The sequence below is a fragment of the Arctopsyche grandis genome, chromosome 3, assembly GCF_051622035.1.
Source record: "Arctopsyche grandis isolate Sample6627 chromosome 3, ASM5162203v2, whole genome shotgun sequence".
NCBI lineage: Eukaryota > Metazoa > Arthropoda > Insecta > Trichoptera > Hydropsychidae > Arctopsyche > Arctopsyche grandis.
This window is the reverse complement of record NC_135357.1, coordinates 1,049,543-1,069,677: the sequence shown is the minus strand read 5'-3', so window position 1 is coordinate 1,069,677 and position 20,135 is coordinate 1,049,543. Positions and strand designations below refer to the sequence as shown.

Below are 20,135 nucleotides of genomic sequence, written 5' to 3'. Positions count from 1 at the left end.
TAACAAAAAGATAACATTCAAGGTTTTTTTTTACAACGACTTTCGATGACTGGAAGAGTCAAGATAGCCGTCAATGTCTTTTCATGTGGAGTCCCAAGTGATCGCTGCGAGAGAAGCTCCTCTGGCAGAGTCGGCACGAGAAGGGACGGTGGCCTGTGTGCTTCCGGGTGTGACGGGTGAGCTCGTCAGACCGAGCAAACCTCCACGCACAGCCCTCCCACAGGCACTCGTAAGGCTTCTCACCTGGAAAAAGAAGCGAAAATCATGTAATTAGGATGTCGGTGAGAGGAGCACCTCAAGGATGCTCCTGATGTAACGGTCGAGGTGACCCTCTCGCGGTTACCTTCACCATCTGCCGCGCCCAATGCTTTCAACACATCTTCATTTGTTGCATAACCAATCGAGTTTCAACTCGCAAACGAGAACGACAGCTTGAATGTGTCCCCTTTTTTATAATTGATTTCAACACACTAGAGATTTGAAAGCCTTTCATGCGGAACACTGACCAGGTCCCAACAATATACTCATAGACAATTGTCGGGGTAGTAAACACTATTGTGTGTATATCAAGATCGTTTATACTCTCTCTTTGTGTACTTTCTTGTTAAGAAAATTAAGATTTTTTTAAGTTTTAAATTTTTATATCAAAAAAATAAATGTAAATATATTATATTAAGCAAAAAAAATAATTGCTTATAAATTGTAATTGAGTTATAAACGTTATGAACTTTCATAAGATCATTATTATATATTATTATTACAAATAATAAAATTTGTAATAATAAAATACGTAATAATAACACTGTTCGATAAATGACGACTTTTTTTTGGTTCAGAGACGAGATATGACTTTTCTTATATATCTATGCCTAGTGAATACGAATCTGGTAATAAAAAATGTGGATTGGCTCGAGATTCGGAGATATGTGTTATTTAAATCGGGCGATTTTTCTATATCTTGGTGTTTTTCGATCGATGTCTCAAAATCTGTCAATTTCCTGTTCAAAATGAATATTGAAATCTATAATCGGTTATTTTATCTTTCATTTGTAGTACTTTTCAGCTTTCATATCTCTCCAAGTAGTCGTCCAGTTCAAATCAAAAGTCAAAAGTACGTATTTTCACTTGGGATGTTTTCCCACTGTTAATACTATTTTATATTGAGTATTTTCTATTGAAACATGTTTATTGGGATAGTGTTCTGGCCATACTATTTTTTTTTTTTCATTTAAAAGGGCTAATTGGATGTGTGCTGAATTTTAAATCGGTAAAATTGCGAGCTAAAAGCTCGTACTAGTATTTATTCGTATTTACACGAATCTGAATTGAATTAATAGGGATAATATATTAAATTGTCTTTATATGAGAATTAAATAAAATTCCACTTAGAAAAATCATATTTCGAGTATTTTTGGACCCGAGAAGGGTACTCAAGTTTTCAAATTCTAAAAGTTGAAGACGAGCATCTAAGAATGGCATGTTTCCTCACCGGTGTGGGTCCGCTTATGAGCTTTCAGGTGTGAACTTTTAGTATACACCTTCCGGCAACCGTCCACATCGCACGTATGCAACTTTCGCTTGGCATTGCTTCCGACGATACTGACACCACCATCGTCTTCTTCTCCTCGGTTGTTGTTGTTGGCGGCGATGATGATGGTCGACTTGCTGGCACACTGCTCCTCTTTACATCTGAAAAGTGTAAACATACACCATAAGGACAATTGTGGAATTATGGTTCCCGGACAATCTTCATCTTGTTATACCCACTCCCAACTTTAATGTATCATATTATATGTATAATAATAAATAGAGGGCTACGGGCAGAGAAATGTTATAATAATAAAAGTGGTTTTAGTGAGGATTGTCGACAAACATTAATAAATAATTTTAGCATCTGGTTGTGTGAAAATAAATTAAAGTTGAATGTGAATAAAACAAAAATGATGTGGTTGAATGGTAAAAATAAAAATATATTGAATGAAATTAGAATTGATGATAAGTTAATTGAAAAAGTTGAAAATATAAAATACTTAGGTGTATACATAGATTCAGGACTAAATTTTAAAATGCACGCTGACTATATAATAAAAAAAATGGCTAGAAAAGTTGGTGTATTATGTAGATTAAGAAATATTTTAAGTAAAAAAAGTAAAATTTTAGTGTTTAATTCAATTGTCTTGCCACATGTGGTTTATTGTGCCACTGTGCTTAATTTGTTTAGTGGCCAAGATTTAGAAAAAATGCAAAAAATACAGAATAAAGCTATGAGAGCTATTTTGAATGTGAGTAGATTTAAGAGTATTGGAAGTATGTTAGATGAATTAGGATGGATGAGTATTAGAATTAGTCTAAATATTAGTACATTGTCTTTTGTTTATAAGTTAGATCATAAGTTATTACCTAAGTATTTTGATGATTATATAAAAAGGAATAGAGATAAACATAGTTTTTATACTAGAAATAAGGACAAACTAGTTGTAAGTAGAGTAAGAAAGAATAAGACGGCTGGGGGTGTTTTTCACAGGGGTGTGCTCATGTATAATGCCCTCCCTGAGTGCGTCAGGTCTGCTAAAAACATGGATGCATTCCTGCGAGGTGCGAAGAGACACCTCTGTGAGGGACAGTACATATAAGTTAATTATAAATTTTAGAGTTAAGTATAATAATTAAGATGTATTTTTTAAATTAGCTTGATAGCTAAATATATATATAAATAAATAAATAAAATATCAGTCGTATTTGATACTTGGTGCTCGATGTATGTCCGATTAAAACTTCTCTCTTTGTTTATATTACTAGCAAAATGGGCAAGTGCATCGTTAAAAATTGCACAATGCATTCAAAAACACACAATAAACAACATGGGATACATTTTTATAAGTAAATTGATCATTTAAGTAACATATACACAGATTACCTAAACACAATCTGCTTTAGGTCATTGACTTTAGTGAGTCTTCAATTAATATTATGTATTAGATGTATTATGAGCATTTATAAGGATTGTAAATAGGTTTTTGAGCTCGTTTTCCTATTATGCTGTAGATTAACATTAGAATAATATAATGCTATGATTACTAACCAAATTATATTAAATTGTAAAATAGAAAATGATCAGTAGATCAGTAGCTATTATAAAATAGATATAAGATCTATTGTGAACATAATTTCGTGATAATAAAAAGCATTTAAAAATCAAAATCAAGTAACATATTATTCAATTAACATCGTAGTTTGACAGTTTTTAAAAGTGTCATGGCGATCCCCCGCATTCTACATAAAATTTCAGGGGTGGTACCAGAGAAATGTAAAAATTATTTTTAAATAAATGTAAAAACATTTCTCTTGGTGGCGCCGAATACTCAATTATATTAATAACCAATTATTTAAGTTTAATTAATATATACATCGTTCATTTTATATTATACATATTTTTGTGGAAACTGTACATTACACGTTAATTTAAGAGTTCCCAAGGACAGACAAATACAAAAAAGTGGATAAAATAATCCGCCAACCGAGAAAAGAAACGGATTGGCCACCAAAGCCCAACACTACCATATACTCAAATTGTAAATAAATCTATGTATATCAAAATATAACTTTTTTATTTCTGTAGTAAATATGTGATGATCCTGATTGTATTCCGTGCGTTGTAGCGTAGTTATGGAGACGTACCGTGTAATATTGAAACAATTTATTTACTCGTAAAGGCACTTCTATTTAATTCCAATTCTAAGCCCGCTTTAAAGGTCACGGAATTTGACACTTAAAGCCCTCAACATGAGGCCACCCCCCCCCCTCCCCCAACGAATACAGTCCAAGAGACCCTTTCGTCGGAGAACGAGACGGTTGTTCATGAATATCGCACAAGAACAACCGCACATCACTGTTCAAATAAAAAAACCACAACGCATGAGCACATAAAGCGCGCATGCGTTAGGAAACAATACCTGAAATGTGCCGTGCGAATGCACGCACACCTCAAGTAAACATACATGTACGCATGATTACGCACACACACAAACACACATAAACCACAAATACATACACACACCTAAACAGCAAACGCACACTCACACACACACACAAGGCACTTCTATTATTATAACATTTCTCCGGCTACGGGCAGTTAGCTTTAGCTTTGTATAGCTGCAGTGGCGTAGCGTGAATTCCAGGCGCCCCCCCCCCCCCCCTCCATATGTTTGGGTGGCCGTGAAAAAGTCGAAAATATTCGTTTATCATGCATACATATAAAAAACGGTTAGTATATATATCAATGGCGTGCGGTAAAACTCTCTCTCCCCCCCCCCCCCTCGTACATCCTCGCTTAATTTGCGTGAGCAGGATACAACAGGAACAAGAGGAACAGGCTTTTCCTCCCGTATCCTACGCGCGCACATTAAACAAGGCTGTATGACTAGATAATTTCACCGCATGCCACTGATATATATTATATATATATATATATATATATATATATATATATATATATATATATATATATATATATATATATATATATATATATATATATATATATATATATATATATATATATATATATATATATATATATATATATATATATATATATATATATATATATATATATATATGTATGTATGTACATAGTACCGTTTACCATGCACCCTTTTTTTCGATCTTTCGACTTAAGATCTTTCGATTTTCGAACTTTGCCTTCCGATATTTGCTTTTTCGACCTTTTCACTTTCGGTCCCGTAAAATAAATTTCCAAATTAATAATTCAAACCTTTTTACGTACATATACCTATATATCGAAGTGCACAATTTGTTTAAAGCAGGGGAACTTTCGCATGATTACAAAACTTCATCTATTGTTACTACGTAAATCGATAAAGTAAATATACAAGAATAAGAGAGAATTCTCAGAAAATAGTTTGAAAAATGGCACTGACGTTCAAAAAATGGAAAAAGACGGCAGTCTTCTAGCCCTATTGGCATAGATCAATTACACAATGAGGATGAATTCAAAATATAATAATGTATGTACATATAGTACATACAATAAAAAGAGATGCAATTGGTAAAAAAGTAAGAGGTTTTTAAAAAAATATTACAAATAAATTACAGAACAAATTAAAAAATCTGTAAAAAAGGCGCGCCGCTTTGTGGCGCCCCCCCCCCGCATTGCGGGGTCTGCGGGTGCGGTAGGTACGCCACTGTATAGCTGTTATCAGCTCATTACTACATAGTTCAGTTGCACCACACGACCGGCAGTCCCTCTTCCACTTTAAGCCGTAATAAAGGAAAGGAATATTATTAATCTTTGCCACTTATACATTTCTCCAGTTCCTGTACGATTTCGCTACAGTCGCTACATATTAGGTGGGCTGAAAAGTTCGTAGGCTGACAAATAGATAGCGCTACTAGTATTAAATCCATATGATTTTTAGTTAGCCCTAACCTTAAAAAGACACGTGTATAAATTTGACAGCTGTCGTACTATTAGTTTGTGAGTTATAGCATTTTGAGTGAAGCAACTTTTATTAGTTTGAAAAAATGGACAAAAAGGAATTTCGTGTGTTAATAAAGCATTGTTTTTCGGCGAAAAAAAATACTATTGAAGCCAAGGTTTGGCTTGATAAACATTATTCGGACCTTGCACCAGGAAAATCAACCGTTGAGAAGTGGTTTGCTAAGTTTAAACAAGGCGAAATGAGAACCGAGGACGATGCACGCAGTGGACGCCCCAAAGAGGCTGTTACCGACGAAAACATCAAAAAAGTCCACAAAATAATTTTGGATAACCGTAAAGTGAAATTGATTGAGATAGCTGAGACCCTAAAGATATCAAAGGAACGTGTTGGACATATCGTGAATGAATATTTAGGTATGCGAAAGCTCTGTTCAGAGTGGGTGCCGCGCGAGCTCACAATCGACCAAAAACAACAACGAATTGATGATTCTGAGCAGTGTTTGGAGCTGTTCAATTGTAATAAACCCGAATTTTTGCGTCGATATGTGACAATGGATGAAACATGGCTCCATCATTTCACACCGGAGTCCAATCGACAGTCAGCCGAGTGGACTGCACGTGATGAAGTGACTCCAAGTCGGCTGGCAAGGTTATGGCATCAGTATTTTGGGATGCGCATGGTATATAATATTCATCGACTATCTTAAAAAGGGAAAAACCATAAACAGCGACTATTACGTAGCGTTATTGGAGCGTTTGAAGGACGAAATCGCGGAAAAACGGCCCCATTTGAAGAAGAAGAAAGTGCTGTTTCATCAAGACAATGCACCGTGTCACAAATCAATGAAAACGATGTCAAAATTGCATGAATTGGGCTTCGAATTGCTTCTGCATCCACCGTATTCTCCAGATCTGGCCCCCAGCGACTTTTTCCTGTTCTCAGACCTCAAGAGGATGCTCGCTGGGCAGAAATTTTGCGCCGATGAAGAGGTAATCGCCGAAACTGAAGCCTATTTTGAGGCTAAAGACAAATCGTACTATAAAAATGGTATCGAAAAATTGTATGATCGCTATAATCGTTGTATCGCCCTCGAAGGCAACTATGTTGAATAATAAAATCAAACAAAAAAAAGATTTTTTCTATGCTAGCCTACGAACTTTTCAGCCCAACTGTTGAGTGTTCACAATTGCAGTTCTTACCGTTTAATAGTGGGTGATGTTGGCCGGATGGTTGGATGTGGGTCGGTTGGGATGTTGGTAAGAGTCTGAGACGCTTCTTCTGGGACGTCTTTCTGCTGCTGGGAAACGTCCTCCGTCTTGATCAAGCGTTGGGCGGGTCTTTTGAGGGCGGCAGGCGCGATGGTGGTGTCTTGATGGTGCCTCGTCCGGTCGCCAGACTCCTTTTCGGTGACCTGTTCCCTTCTGTTCAGAGGGGCAGAGACGGTGGAAGTGGCCAGAAGAGGAGAGACCGGCGACAGAGACCCCCTTGGGTAGAGATTCACCATATTGGGGTTGGCCGGGATGCTAAGGGCGGGCGGGATGTGAGGCCGCCCTCTGGTAGCATGGCGCCTTTGCTGCTGCTGCTGTTGCTCGCGAGCGTGTAGCATCCTAAAAAAGATACAATTAGAATTTCATTATATGGAAGTTTGTTTGGGTGCAGAGTGTGACTTAACCCTTTGAGTGCTGATATATTTTGTGTTGAAAGCCCACCACGCTGAAAATTTAATAGAAAATCCAATAGAAAGCAGGTGAAAATTGTAGCTAATCCAAACAAACCCTAGATAACTACCGCCGGGGGTTCAGAGTTTTGTAAAAGACTGTCTAATATATCTTGCAACAATCTATATCAATGGTTCTCGGGCGAAATTTTACCGTGGCCGCACAGGTGATAGTAGTGGTCCCATGGAAATGTATGGTGGCCGCACCAAATTTAATCAAATAAATTAAAGTTACAAAAAAAGTGGATCAATTTATACATAAAATAAAAGAAATTTTAACATTTTGGTATCTATTTATTTAATAATAATGCAAATGAAAATTGCTCAATACTCCTTTCTTGCAATGCAAGCCGCATTGCTGCTTCTAAGTTTGCGTCTGTCAGCTGGTTTCTAAATTTGTTTTTAATAAAGTGCATTACACTGAATGATCTTTCGCAATATACGGTAGTGGGAAAAATAGACAATATTAATAAAGCAATTTATTGTTGCCAAATCTTTATATTGGTTTGTTTCATTGTCAACGTATATTTCCGACCAAAATTTTTGAACCGAAATATAATTAAAATGGTTATTAAGTACTTGATCATGACTAATTTCTAATAATGCATATTTTACGTAAGCCCAGTTAATTAATCTCAATATTGAAAATGATTTTAATCTATTTTGTAGTACTATGAAATTTTCATTTGTCATCATAATAAAAGGGGAAGATACAAAAGAAACAGTTTTAAAAATATTCAATTCTTCGAACCTTTTATCAAATTCCAGCTTCAGAGATTTAAGACACTCTATTATTTTAAGTTTTAATTTTAATTTTGAAGTTGTTTCTGTCATCTTATCTATGAAATCACTAACAGAAGATAAAATTGGAAAATTGACATTTTCAACTTCTGCCACAAGGCTTTTCGCTATAATTTTAGTTTGTCAATGATGAGAATGGTTTCTATAATATAAGTGTTAAGTTACTTTTTTGTAGTTTTTAAAATAAATTTAATTTTTTTTAAATATTAATATTATTTACTATTAAATCGCTGGTGGCCGCACTTGAGAACCACTGATCTATATACATATATAAAATTAAATGTCTGTTTGTTTGTCTGTCTGTCTCGTATAGGCTCCTAAACCATTTCAACCGATTACGATGGAACTTTCAGGATTTGTTGTATGCATGTCCGGGAAGCTTACTGTGAAAAAAAAACCTCTTAATAATAATATTCGTAATTATGATTTTACCGACGCGGAAGTTTGAAGCGCCATTGTGTAGTCAAGGAAATGTGTTCGTTAGTAACCACGTTACCGGTTGGTTTATGACGACACGGCGTTGAAGAGACGTTATTTGAGCTCCACCGATCACTTGAAACGGGAACGGTAATTGCATGCATTATTCTGGTATTGCAACGCATGCCGGGTTCAGCTAGTATAAAATAAATCAACCAATAAATATATTTTTCCAAAACTATGTAGTTCCAACTTCTTCGTTGTTGTTAAAATGTAATGCTCACAATCTAAATTCCAAGTCACAATCTCCAATACAGTTATTCCTCTATGGTTATAAATTCAGAAATTCCGGTGTAATCGAGTCTTTATAAACGATGACAAATGAATGACACGGATCACACGACCCATTTTCAATGCTACCTTTAAAGGCTTAGCAAGTAGTATTCTTGTTTACTTTGTACATGCAAAATTTACAACGCCTGTCGGCGTTTTGCAGGTCTATGGACTATGCCGACTAGCGTTGGTCAGCATTCAAAGGGTTAAAATAAAACTTCATTTATCAATACTTTAAGCACTTTGCCAACAGTGTTGGAGTTTGTCATGGCAGTGAGGAAACGACAGAAAAGGAAAAAGTGGGTATAAATAAATTTTATATCAGAGTACTTACAGTTGTGCTTCTTTTATCCTATGCAGCGTGAGCAATGCTGCGTGCTGCTGCAGTGCAGAAGGCAAGATAGTAGAAGGCAGACCAGCAAATGTTGCCAAGGCGGAGCTTCTTCTTGGTACATCTAAAAGTAAAACACCACTGCTTAGTATCATCGATCAGTTAGTAAGTTGGAGTGGCTAAATGAAGCAGTTGACAGGCATCAGTATTTTTAAAATTTTATTTTTATTTCACATATTGTATATAGGAAGGCCTAACGGACAGAACATTTTTATTACATAAATCGCAGTATTTCGAGAGGCTAGAGAACACGAAATAAATTATTTTTAGTATATACATACATATTGATGTATCTATCGATTAATTAATTAATTATTTAATTGCCAGCAGCGTGGCTCGGTCGTTAAGCTTCTGCTTAACACTGAGAGGCGCCGAGTTCGATCCCTTGAGCTGACCTCGATTGAAAAGAATTTTTCTGAGTATATCTGTAATGCTGCTGGTCAGACCAGGATTTGTGACTCCTGGTTGATCGTTTCCTATCAGAGTTTGCCAATTTTCTCTGATTTCATTGTTGAAACGATTCCCGATTAAAAATTGGCTAAAAATCCTTCCTACCCACTATGTCACCACTATTTGAGTATGATTAATGTAAATATTACAATAAAAATGTATGTACAATTCATAGATGTCTCGTTAATTGTCGAGTTTAAGTCAGTGTCTCGTAATTTAGCGACTTATGTATATAATAAAAAATGCTGTATTGTTTGTAATTTGGCCAGGAAGGCGCATTGGGGTTTACCTGTAATGCCTTCCTGGTATGAAATAAAAATAAAAATAAAAAATAAATAAAAATATATACCAGGAAGGCCTAACAGGTAAACCCCAATGCGCCTTCCTGACCAACTACAAACAATGCAGCATTTTTATTATATATGTCGCTGAATTACAAGACACTGAAAGCTCGAAATTAACGAGACATCTATGAATTTTAGCTTGTACATAAATTTTATTGTACATTAATCAAGTAGTGGTAACACAGTAGGTTTTAGGAAATTTAATCGAAGAACCGTTTCAACAATGAAATCAGAAAAATTGACAAACTCTGATAGGAGACGATTGACCTGGAGTCACAAATATCCAAATCTGACCAGCAACATTACAGATATACTCGGAATAAATTGTTTTCAATAGAGGACAACTCACGGGATCGAACCCGGCGCCTCTCGGTTCTAGGCAAAAGCCCAACCATCGAGCCATGCTGCTGGCAATTAAATAATTAATTAATTAATCCATAGAGACATCAACGGATTTAGACTTGTACAGACATTTTCACATATTGTAAATAAATCAAATACAGATATTTGTGACATAGCGGGTAGGATGGATAATTCCAATTTCAAGGAACCGTTTCAACAATGAAATCGGATAAATTGGCAAACTCTGATAAGAAACAATCGACTCGGAGTCATAAATATCAACTACAAACAATGCAGCATTTTTATTATATATGTCGCTGAATTACAAGACACTGAAAGCTCGAAATTAACGAGACATCTATAAATTTTAACTTGTACATAAATTTTATTGTACATTAATCAAGTAGTGGTAACACAGTAGGTTTTAGGAAATTTAATCGAAGAACCGTTTCAACAATGAAATCAGAAAAATTGGCAAACTCTGATAGGAGACGATTGACCTGGAGTCACAAATATCCAAATCTGACCAGCAACATTACAGATATACTCGGAATAAATTATTTTCGATAGAGACTAACTCACGGGATCGAACCCGGCGCCTCTCGGTTCTAGGCAAAAGCCCAACCATCGAGCCATGCTGCTGGCAATTAAATAATTAATTAATTAATCCATAGAGACATCAACGGATTTAGACTTGTACAGACATTTTCACATATTGTAAATAAATCAAATACATATATTTGTGACATAGCGGGTAGGATGGATAATTCCAATTTGGTGGAGGAACCGTTTCAACAATGAAATCGGATAAATTGGCAAACTCTGATAAGAAACAATCGACTCGGAGTCATAAATATCAACTACAAACAATGCAGCATTTTTATTATATATGTCGCTGAATTACAAGACACTGAAAGCTCGAAATTAACGAGACATCTATGAATTTTAACTTGTACATAAATTTTATTGTACATTAATCAAGTAGCGGTAATACAGTAGTTTTTAGGAAATTTAATCGAAGAACCATTTCAACAATGAAATCAGAAAAATTGGCAAACTCTGATAGGAGACGATTGACCTGGAGTCACAAATATCCAAATCTGACCAGCAACATTACAGATATACTCGGAATAAATTATTTTCGATAGAGACTAACTCACGGGATCGAACCCGGCGCCTCTCGGTTCTAGGCAAAAGCCCAACCATCGAGCCATGCTGCTGGCAATTAAATAATTAATTAATTAATCCATAGATACATCAACGGATTTCGACTTGTACAGACATTTTCACATATTGTAAATAAATCAAATACAGATATTTGTGACATAGCGGGTAGGATGGATAATTCCAATTTGATGGAGGAACCGTTTCAACAATGAAATAGGATAAATTGGTAAACTCTGATAAGAAACAATCGTAAATATTCAAGTCTGACCAGCAGTATTAAGGATTAGCACGGGATCGAACCCGGTAACCTCTCGGTGCTAAACGTAAAAGCAACCACCGAGTCATACTGCCGGCAGTATGTACGCAATCTTGCAAAAAAGCAGAGAATCGAAAAAAGAGGAAGTAATTTGTCTGTAAGGAAGAAGTTATAATCCGCGTAGACTACGACCCTCAGCAGTAAAAGTATGATGACTAGTCACCGGAGCCTGAGGGGGCCGTGTAAGGTTGTAAATGCATCGTTAAAGGTTTGCCGAACAATGGATAGAACTGTGACTATCCTACCTCTAATGATGACAGTGAAAGAGGAAATTAAATTCTGAAATATACATTTAGAGAATCGCTGCTTTAGAAAATGGTCGTGAGAAGAAAACTAGATATTCCAGCTGGATGCTGCGACGATAACGAGATCTCGTTGTGACCTCTCAGCTTGTGCCATCTTCTTCTTAACACACACATAAGCATATTGGGAAACTTGTTTGAAATGCAGCAAAATTTAGCATAACCTCAAAATATGTATACAATTCAAGTGAAATGTAGTGAAGGCAAATATAATATAAATAAATTATATGGTGAAAACTTTTGTTCAAATCAATTCCTAGTAAATATGTAGTTGGAAAACAACGTGGAATTAAATGATGTAATGTATAATATACACCATAATTACTTGACAGACAGTACAGGTTTTAGAGGGGGGCTGGGTCGGGTGGTGCTCAAGGGCGCCAAATAATTTAGGGCGCCGCTCGATGCGCCAAAAGCGCTTCAAAATTAAAATTAGAGCGCCAAAGGTCCAACAAAAGCTCAGAATACGGGAGGAAAAGAGTGTTCCTCTTGTTCCTGTTGTATCCTGCTCGCGCAAATTAAGTGAGTATGTACCTATTACCATGCACCCTTTTTTTGATCTTTCGACTTAAGATCTTTGCCTTCCGATATTTGCGTTTTCGGTAATTTCACATTCCGGCCCGTGAGGTAGACCCATTTGTACTATACTGGGAGGCTGCAGCCTGCAGCCCACATGGACGGCAAAAATAGCATGCATTTGTACTATATTGGGAGGGCTGTAGCCCTACAGCCCATATAGACGAGCCGCCACTTACATATACATTCATTACAAACCGCAAACATATATTGCGCTTTGACTGAGTGAGTTGGGAGGGAAATGCTGATTTTATTGGATTAGATAAATTGACAAACTCTAACAGGAAATGGTATTTGCCAGTTGGTTTTGACCTGTCGAACATTACCATGATTACACTTAAAGTATAATCCCATCACTAGTTTTTTAGCCCCTACTCTTTTGGGATTCGGGATATAACAAGCAGCATGCACTAGTGGTTAGCATATCTTGCCATGGTCAGTGTGGTTATGAGTAGTCACCGGAGCCTGAGGGGGCCGTGTATTGTTCAAATATTGTAAATGCATTGTTAAAAGTTTGCCGAACCTTTTTTACAAAGGATTTACAACAATGGAACAATGACTTGGCTATCCTACCTCTAGTTATGAGTTCGAGTCACACTGGTTGCTGCTGGCCAGACCATGGTTTGTGACCTGGTCGGTCGTTTCCTATCAGAGTTTGCCAATTTTTCTGATTTTAATTGAAACGGTTCCTGCAAAATTGGCTTTCCCTCCCCACCACTCTCTCTCTCGCAAAATCTTGAGTTATTATGTTATATCTCAATATTCGCTGGGTTTCTCTCCATAGATGTCTCTGTGGATGATTGTTGTATAAAATATTGTAATGTTTGTTGATCGTATTGTATACGATGTTTGCAATGCACTTTGCTATGTTTGACCATATATGTCATGTATAATTTGTATTAATATATATATATATATATATATAATTTGGTGTGTTTGTCGATCTGTATAGTACACTCGTCACATTGGAGCGATCTGTAATGACGAGTGTACATAGATTGATTGAATAAAAAAATGGATATATTAAGTATATACATATGTATGTACATATGTATAGTATATTTGTGGCAGTAAGCAAGAAGTATAATATAGGTAGATAGTGGGCGAGGTCGTGTTGGAAATGCCGCTTGGGAACTAACGGTGAGTACAGGATCGTTAGAAAATCACTATCCAATCGGTAACCGGTAGCTGGCGATCATTTTTACCTATTCTTTTTTTCTTTTGAACCGCGCTCTCAAATCGACATAATGCTAACGAGAACAAATATAGCGTAGACCGCTAAAGACAAGTTTCGTTGCGATAATTTATCGGTCACCTGCTTTAAACGAGAATAACGGTGCGTAAGCGAGAGTAAACAACAATTTATCATGAATAAGTCCTGCAAGTGCTGTTGATTTTTCTTATATATACTACCTATTCATATAGCACATGTAGGTCAGACATCTGCCCTTGTCCATACAAACGTACTATACTTCTCCCTTCCTCAATTATGGCACTAGAGAAATTATTTTTTAATATGCTATGGATATCCACCATTGGGGTGCATCTATCGTTTTATTTTTTTGATTAATTATTTTTTATAGGAGCCAGGAGCCGCCAAACATCTATAAAATCGCCTCTTTTTTACACCCACGAAACGAGTCCAGCGTGCTTATTTAACGTTCGATTTAAAAAAAAATACGCCGATAGATGCACAGAAAATATCTTTCTCATACCGATGATGAATTTTTTTTAAAAATTGGTCCAGTTTTGGAGGAGAAAATAGGAGAATACGAAACCTCGATTTTGTCAATTTAAAATACGTTTTATCTGGTCGAAGCGCAACTGTCGCATTCACTCAATATATATATTGATATATATTGTCGCATTCACTCAATATATATATATTGATATATATTGTCGCATTCACTCAATATATACATACACTCAATATATATATCGAAGAAAGGAACGGTAACAAAATTAAGGTTTCGGGTGTACAGCCCTCTTAATAGGGGAAGATTTGGCAATCTGAAATACTGAGCAGTTAGGTATCTCCATCGAGTAATTCTGCTATGGTTATAATTTTAGAAATTCCGGTGTAAACCAGTCTTTATAAACGTTGACACGGATTACATGAGCCATGTTCAATGCTACCTGGAAAGGCTTAGCGCGTAGTATTCTTGTTAATTTTTTACATACTCAAAATACAACGCCTATCGGCGTATTTCAAGCTCATGGACTTGTAGGCAAAACGCCGATCGGCGTTGGTCAGCATTCAAAGCGTTAATAATATTGGATTAAATAGTAATAACGTTGATAATTAATTTAATCTTGAAGGACGCCTGTTACATCTACAGCTATAAAAGATCCCATTGATTTTCCGTTGCCTTTTGGGGGGGGGTGAAAAAAAAAATGGAAATGGATTACGATTTCAGTGGGTTCAATTTTAATGATTTTGTATGGAATAATTATCGCAAGACAAAACTAGCAAGACGTGGTCAGTCTGAATTTCATAATCATTCAAAACTTACGAGCAACAATGAACTGAATTCATATAAAAAATTTGCGACCTTCCGGTATTGTGGTCAATTTATTGGGGTCTACCTCACGGGACCGAAAGTGAAAAGGTCGAAAAAGCAAATATCGAAAAATCAAAAAAAAGGGTGCATGGTAAACGGTACTATGTATATACATATAATATATATTAGTGGCATGCGTTGAAATTCTCTCTTTTTGTCATACGGCCTTGTTTAATGTGCGCGCGCAGGATACGGAAGGAAAAGCCTGTTCCTCTTGTTCCTGTTGTATCCTGCTCGCGTAAAGTAAGCGAGGATGTACGACGGGGGGGAGAGAGAGTTTTACCGCACGCCACTGATATTCATATATGCTAACCGTTTTTCATATGTATGCATGGTAAACGAACATTTTCGACTTTTTCACGGTCACCCAATTTATTGATGACTAAGTTACTTGACCCAAGCTACTCAAGCCAAGCAAAACGCCTGCTATGGTTATAAATTCAAAAATTCCGGTGTAAACCAGTCTTTATAAACATTTACACGGATTACACAACCCATGTTCAATGCATTTTTTTTAATTCTACCTGGAAAGGCTTAGCGGGTAAAATACCCAGCAGATCGCAATAACTTTTCCAGGGGCTCGTCAAGTACTAAAAATTGGATATTGCAGATTTACGGTATCCATACATTCATACATCAGGAATCTTTCCAATGAATATTTTATTATTTTATAATTCAGCTTGGTGTAAAGTAGGACTTGGATCTCGATTTCTATTAGTTAGAATACGTTACATATCTGACCAATAAGAATTGGTTTTTTTTTCTAAATGAAATTATGTGGAGCCATTTATGACAAGTTATCTTGAAAAAAATAGATTATGATTCTCCAGATATTTAACGCCCATATTTGTACGTATGTATAAGAAAATAACTCGTGGCTAATTTTTGATGATATCTATTGATATAACGCAATCTATTGTTAATACAATATATCTCGATTAGAGATCCTACATATCTACCTATCGACCGTATATCACGAAAGTAGCATTTTTTTCAAGACCGGATTGACAATACAATAAACATATTTTACAACACGGAGTAAATGTTGACAAAAATCTGAGGATAGTTTAAACATCATACAAATAAATTCAGAACAGTCTTATGAGTAGGAGTAAGATTTGATTATGCTATTTTGACCATAAATCATGAAAATTCACATTTACTATATGTTATAATTTTACTATATTTGAAATCAGTGGTCTTCGAATTATGGTGCTTACGGACTAAACCAACGACGATTTTGGGCCAACTTTTTAACCAGCAGTAGCGTACAAAATATCGAAATAAAAATTAAATTTTAAAATTGAAATTAAATATCAAAATCAAGCTAAAGAGCGAGATTGAGCTAAAATTAGATCATCGTTGATGTTTTGAATTACAACAATGTTTTGAATTACGACGATACCGCATTTAAAACCAGAAAAATATTATAATTTCTCTGCATACGAGCGAAAAAAAATATTGTTAAAGTTGTTACTGTATTTCCACGTGGATGATCGATAAAAAAAAAACAATTCATAAAAAAACGCGGTGTCGGATGTCGGTGATTTGTCAAAGGGTTTTTTTTCTTTCGTCGAAATAAAATTAATAATCACACATTATCCGATAAATTTTACCGCTGAAATGATTTAATTACTTGATTTATTTCGACGAGAGAAACAATTAAAGAATAAAAAAATCCGTTTGATGTGACCGACAACACCCCGGGTTAGCAAAAATCGTTAGATCACCCATACTAATACGTGATATATTCTCAGTAACTGCGCATTACGGGGAAGTAAAAATAATAATTCTTTGATTTTTTTTCGATCTTAGTGCGTATCTTCGTAAGTCAAAACATCTTCGACAAACAAAAGTCGAGGATTACCTGTATGTGATTGTTGATGATCTAATTTTAGGTCAATCTCGAAAATTTATTTAAATTGTGCATGTTCTGTTTTAACTTTCAATATTTTATTTTAATTTTAATATATTGATTATAATTTTATTTTGATACTTGAATTTAATTTTAATATAATAATAATAGTTTTAATTTTGATATTTAATTTCAATTTTTAAATTTCATTTTTATTTCGATATTTTGTACGCTACTGGTTTTAAAAGTTGGCCTGTGGGCCATTCGTTGGCTTGGTGCGTACGCACCATTAGACAAACTTTAAATTTTGATCTTCAATGGTCGAAAAGCTCTGATATTCCTGTTCCTGAAGCTCTGTTCCAATGTTCCTCTTGTTCCTGTTGTATCCTGCTCGCGCACATTAAGTGAATATGTACCGTTTACCATGCACCCTTTTTTTTATCTTTCGCCTTAAGATCTTTCGATTTTCGATCTTTGCCTTCCGATATTTGCGTTTTCTGTAATTTAACATTCTGGCTCGTCACGGAGACCGTACTACACTATGCGACAAAAACTATCGATTTGGCTACCACTCGGTGGAAAGTGGTTTTTTTTTATTTATTTTTTTATTATTATTTAAAGGTGACAGCAAACGAATGCACTGGTGGCAATTAAATTATATTATACGTTACGACGCAGCGTGTACATAGTTTGCGATAAGCGTGCACAGCAAGGTCGCAAGTCACGGCGCATCTTTATTTATCTTCGGGGTCGACCCGCGAAGGTCTTGAGACTTGTTCGGGTCTCTCTTTTGGGGTCGACGATTTCGCGAATAAATCGCGACAGTCCACCTCCACGGACCGGATGGATCTTCGCAACAGTCGTCATTAATTGCATCCAAGATATGTGGTGCATGCCATATGCTAGGCAGTAGGCGAAATGTGGATCTCAATTCTTCGGTTCATTGTCTGACGCAATAGTACGCGCGTATCTGCAACCACAGCACACTGCGCAATATACATAAATGCGTGTTCACACTGTGCACCGCCAGAAGTCGGCATAAACATACATAATATAGGCCTCTATTAAGAGGGCTGGACAGCAGCGCCTTGTCCATACAAACGTACTATACTTCTCCCTTCCTCAATTATGGCACTAGAGAAATTATTTTTTAATATGCTATGGATATCCACCATTGGGGTGCATCTATCGTTTTATTTTTTTGATTAATTATTTTTTATAGGAGCCAGGAGCCGCCAAACATCTATAAAATCGCCTATTTTTTACACCCACGAAACGAGTCCAGCGTGCTTATTAAACGGTCGATTTAAAAAAAAATACGCCAATAGATGCACAGAAAATATCTTTCTCATACCGATGGTGAATTTTTTTAAAAATTGGTCCAGTTTTGGAGGAGAAAATAGGAGAATACGAAACCTCGATTTTGTCAATTTAAAATACGTTTTATCTGGTCGAAGCGCAACTGTCGCATTCACTCAATATATATATTGATATATATTGTCGCATTCACTCAATATATACATACACTCGATATATATATATATATATATATATATATATATATATATATATATATATATATATATATATATATATATATATATATATATATATATATATATATATATATATATATATATATATATATATATATATATATATATATATATATATATATATATATATATATATATATATATATATATATATATATATATATATATATATATATATATATATATATAGAAGAAAGGAACGGTAACAAAATTAAGGTTTCGGGTGTACAGCCCTCTTAAAAAAAAAAAACATTTGCTAGGTAAAAATAATGGATTGATCGGTGAATATAATACATGATCAGTTATTAAATAGAATGGTATTTAAATAATATGACCAGTAATTAAATCAAAATGATCAGTATACAAAACGAAATGATGAATTTTAAAATAAATGTTCAATTATTAAATGAAACGATCGGTTTTACGCATTCTGACAGATGAAGTAGAGCCAATGTTGCCAGATCGCAGCGCATCTTAACCTGAGTGCCTCGGCAGTATTTGTGCCGCGAGCAGCACTTTGATCTAACGCGTGCGAGTGAGATCGCGGTGAGGGAGAAAACCGATGATTTTGTCACCTATGCATATACGGCAGAGCATCGTAACCTGTGCACCGCGGTAATATGTGTTCTCCGAACAACACTTCGGCCTAATGCGTGCGAGTGAGATCGCGCGTGAGGGAGAAAACCGATGTTAATTAGTGTTTTGTCCGTATGCATATACGGAATAACTAGCGACTGCCGATGAAGTACATATGTATGTACGTATCTGACAAACTCTACGAGTCGTAAACAATGTGTGCCGCGAATATCCAGAATATTCGGATCGTTTTCGGTAGTGTACTCTCTAGCCGCGTGCGTTTCTTTGTTTACGCCGGACCACGCGTTGATAAAATCTGACATTCACTGGTGTTTTGATTTCTCGCTTTTCTCCTGAACTTCGTTTTTCAACTGGCTTTCTTTCACTTGCCGACGCTACTGACTTCCTGATTTTTGTTTTTTTCCCTTGGACTGACTTTATCGGATGTGTTTGACCCGGCTTTAATAACTTGAACATCGTTCATAAACAAATATTGACCTCCTCTCCGTTTTGAACCCCTTCGCTCCAGGTTCATTTCTATAAATTTATACCGACCCTAACAACCTAATATTAAATGAATAGGGCTAACCCTAACTTAACCTAACCTGAACCTTAAATAAATAACCGTTGGCTGCTAAGATATGTTTTTTTTTTAATAAAAACCGACCCTAACAACCTAATCTGAAATGAATAGGGCCAACCCTCACTTAACCAAACTTAACTGTATGTAAGGAAGCTTCGTATAAAATGTACAGTCGACTATATTCATTATTTTATTTTGCATAGATATACACCAGGAAGGCTTGACAGGAAGACCCCAATCGTAGACAATTGATTATAAACAATGCAGCATTTTTATTACATAAATCACAGTCGACAAGCTAAAGAACACGAACTTAAGAATTAATTAATCCATTGAGACATATATGGATTTGGACTTGTACATAATTTTTTACAAATTATACATAC

At 35.6% G+C, this 20,135-nt stretch overlaps 1 protein-coding gene and 2 long non-coding RNA genes across 3 annotated transcripts in view; 1 reads left to right on the top strand and 2 right to left on the bottom strand.

Annotated features, from left to right (window-relative positions):
• LOC143910004 (uncharacterized) overlaps window positions 1-20,135 on the top strand; it is an 805,996-nt gene that overhangs the window by 533,289 nt on the left and 252,572 nt on the right. The gene's annotated exons all lie outside the window — the stretch shown is intronic.
• Window positions 1-20,135, bottom strand: part of LOC143910007 (uncharacterized) — a 260,391-nt gene that overhangs the window by 97,606 nt on the left and 142,650 nt on the right. The gene's annotated exons all lie outside the window — the stretch shown is intronic.
• Window positions 54-9,216, bottom strand: LOC143923028 (uncharacterized). The gene is made up of 4 exons (XM_077446494.1): window positions 9,065-9,216; window positions 6,662-7,069; window positions 1,490-1,689; window positions 54-243 (listed from the first exon to the last, which is right to left on the bottom strand). The coding sequence occupies exons 1-4, from the start codon at window positions 9,214-9,216 to the stop codon at window positions 71-73; spliced, it is 933 nt and encodes a 310-aa protein (XP_077302620.1). The 3' UTR covers window positions 54-70.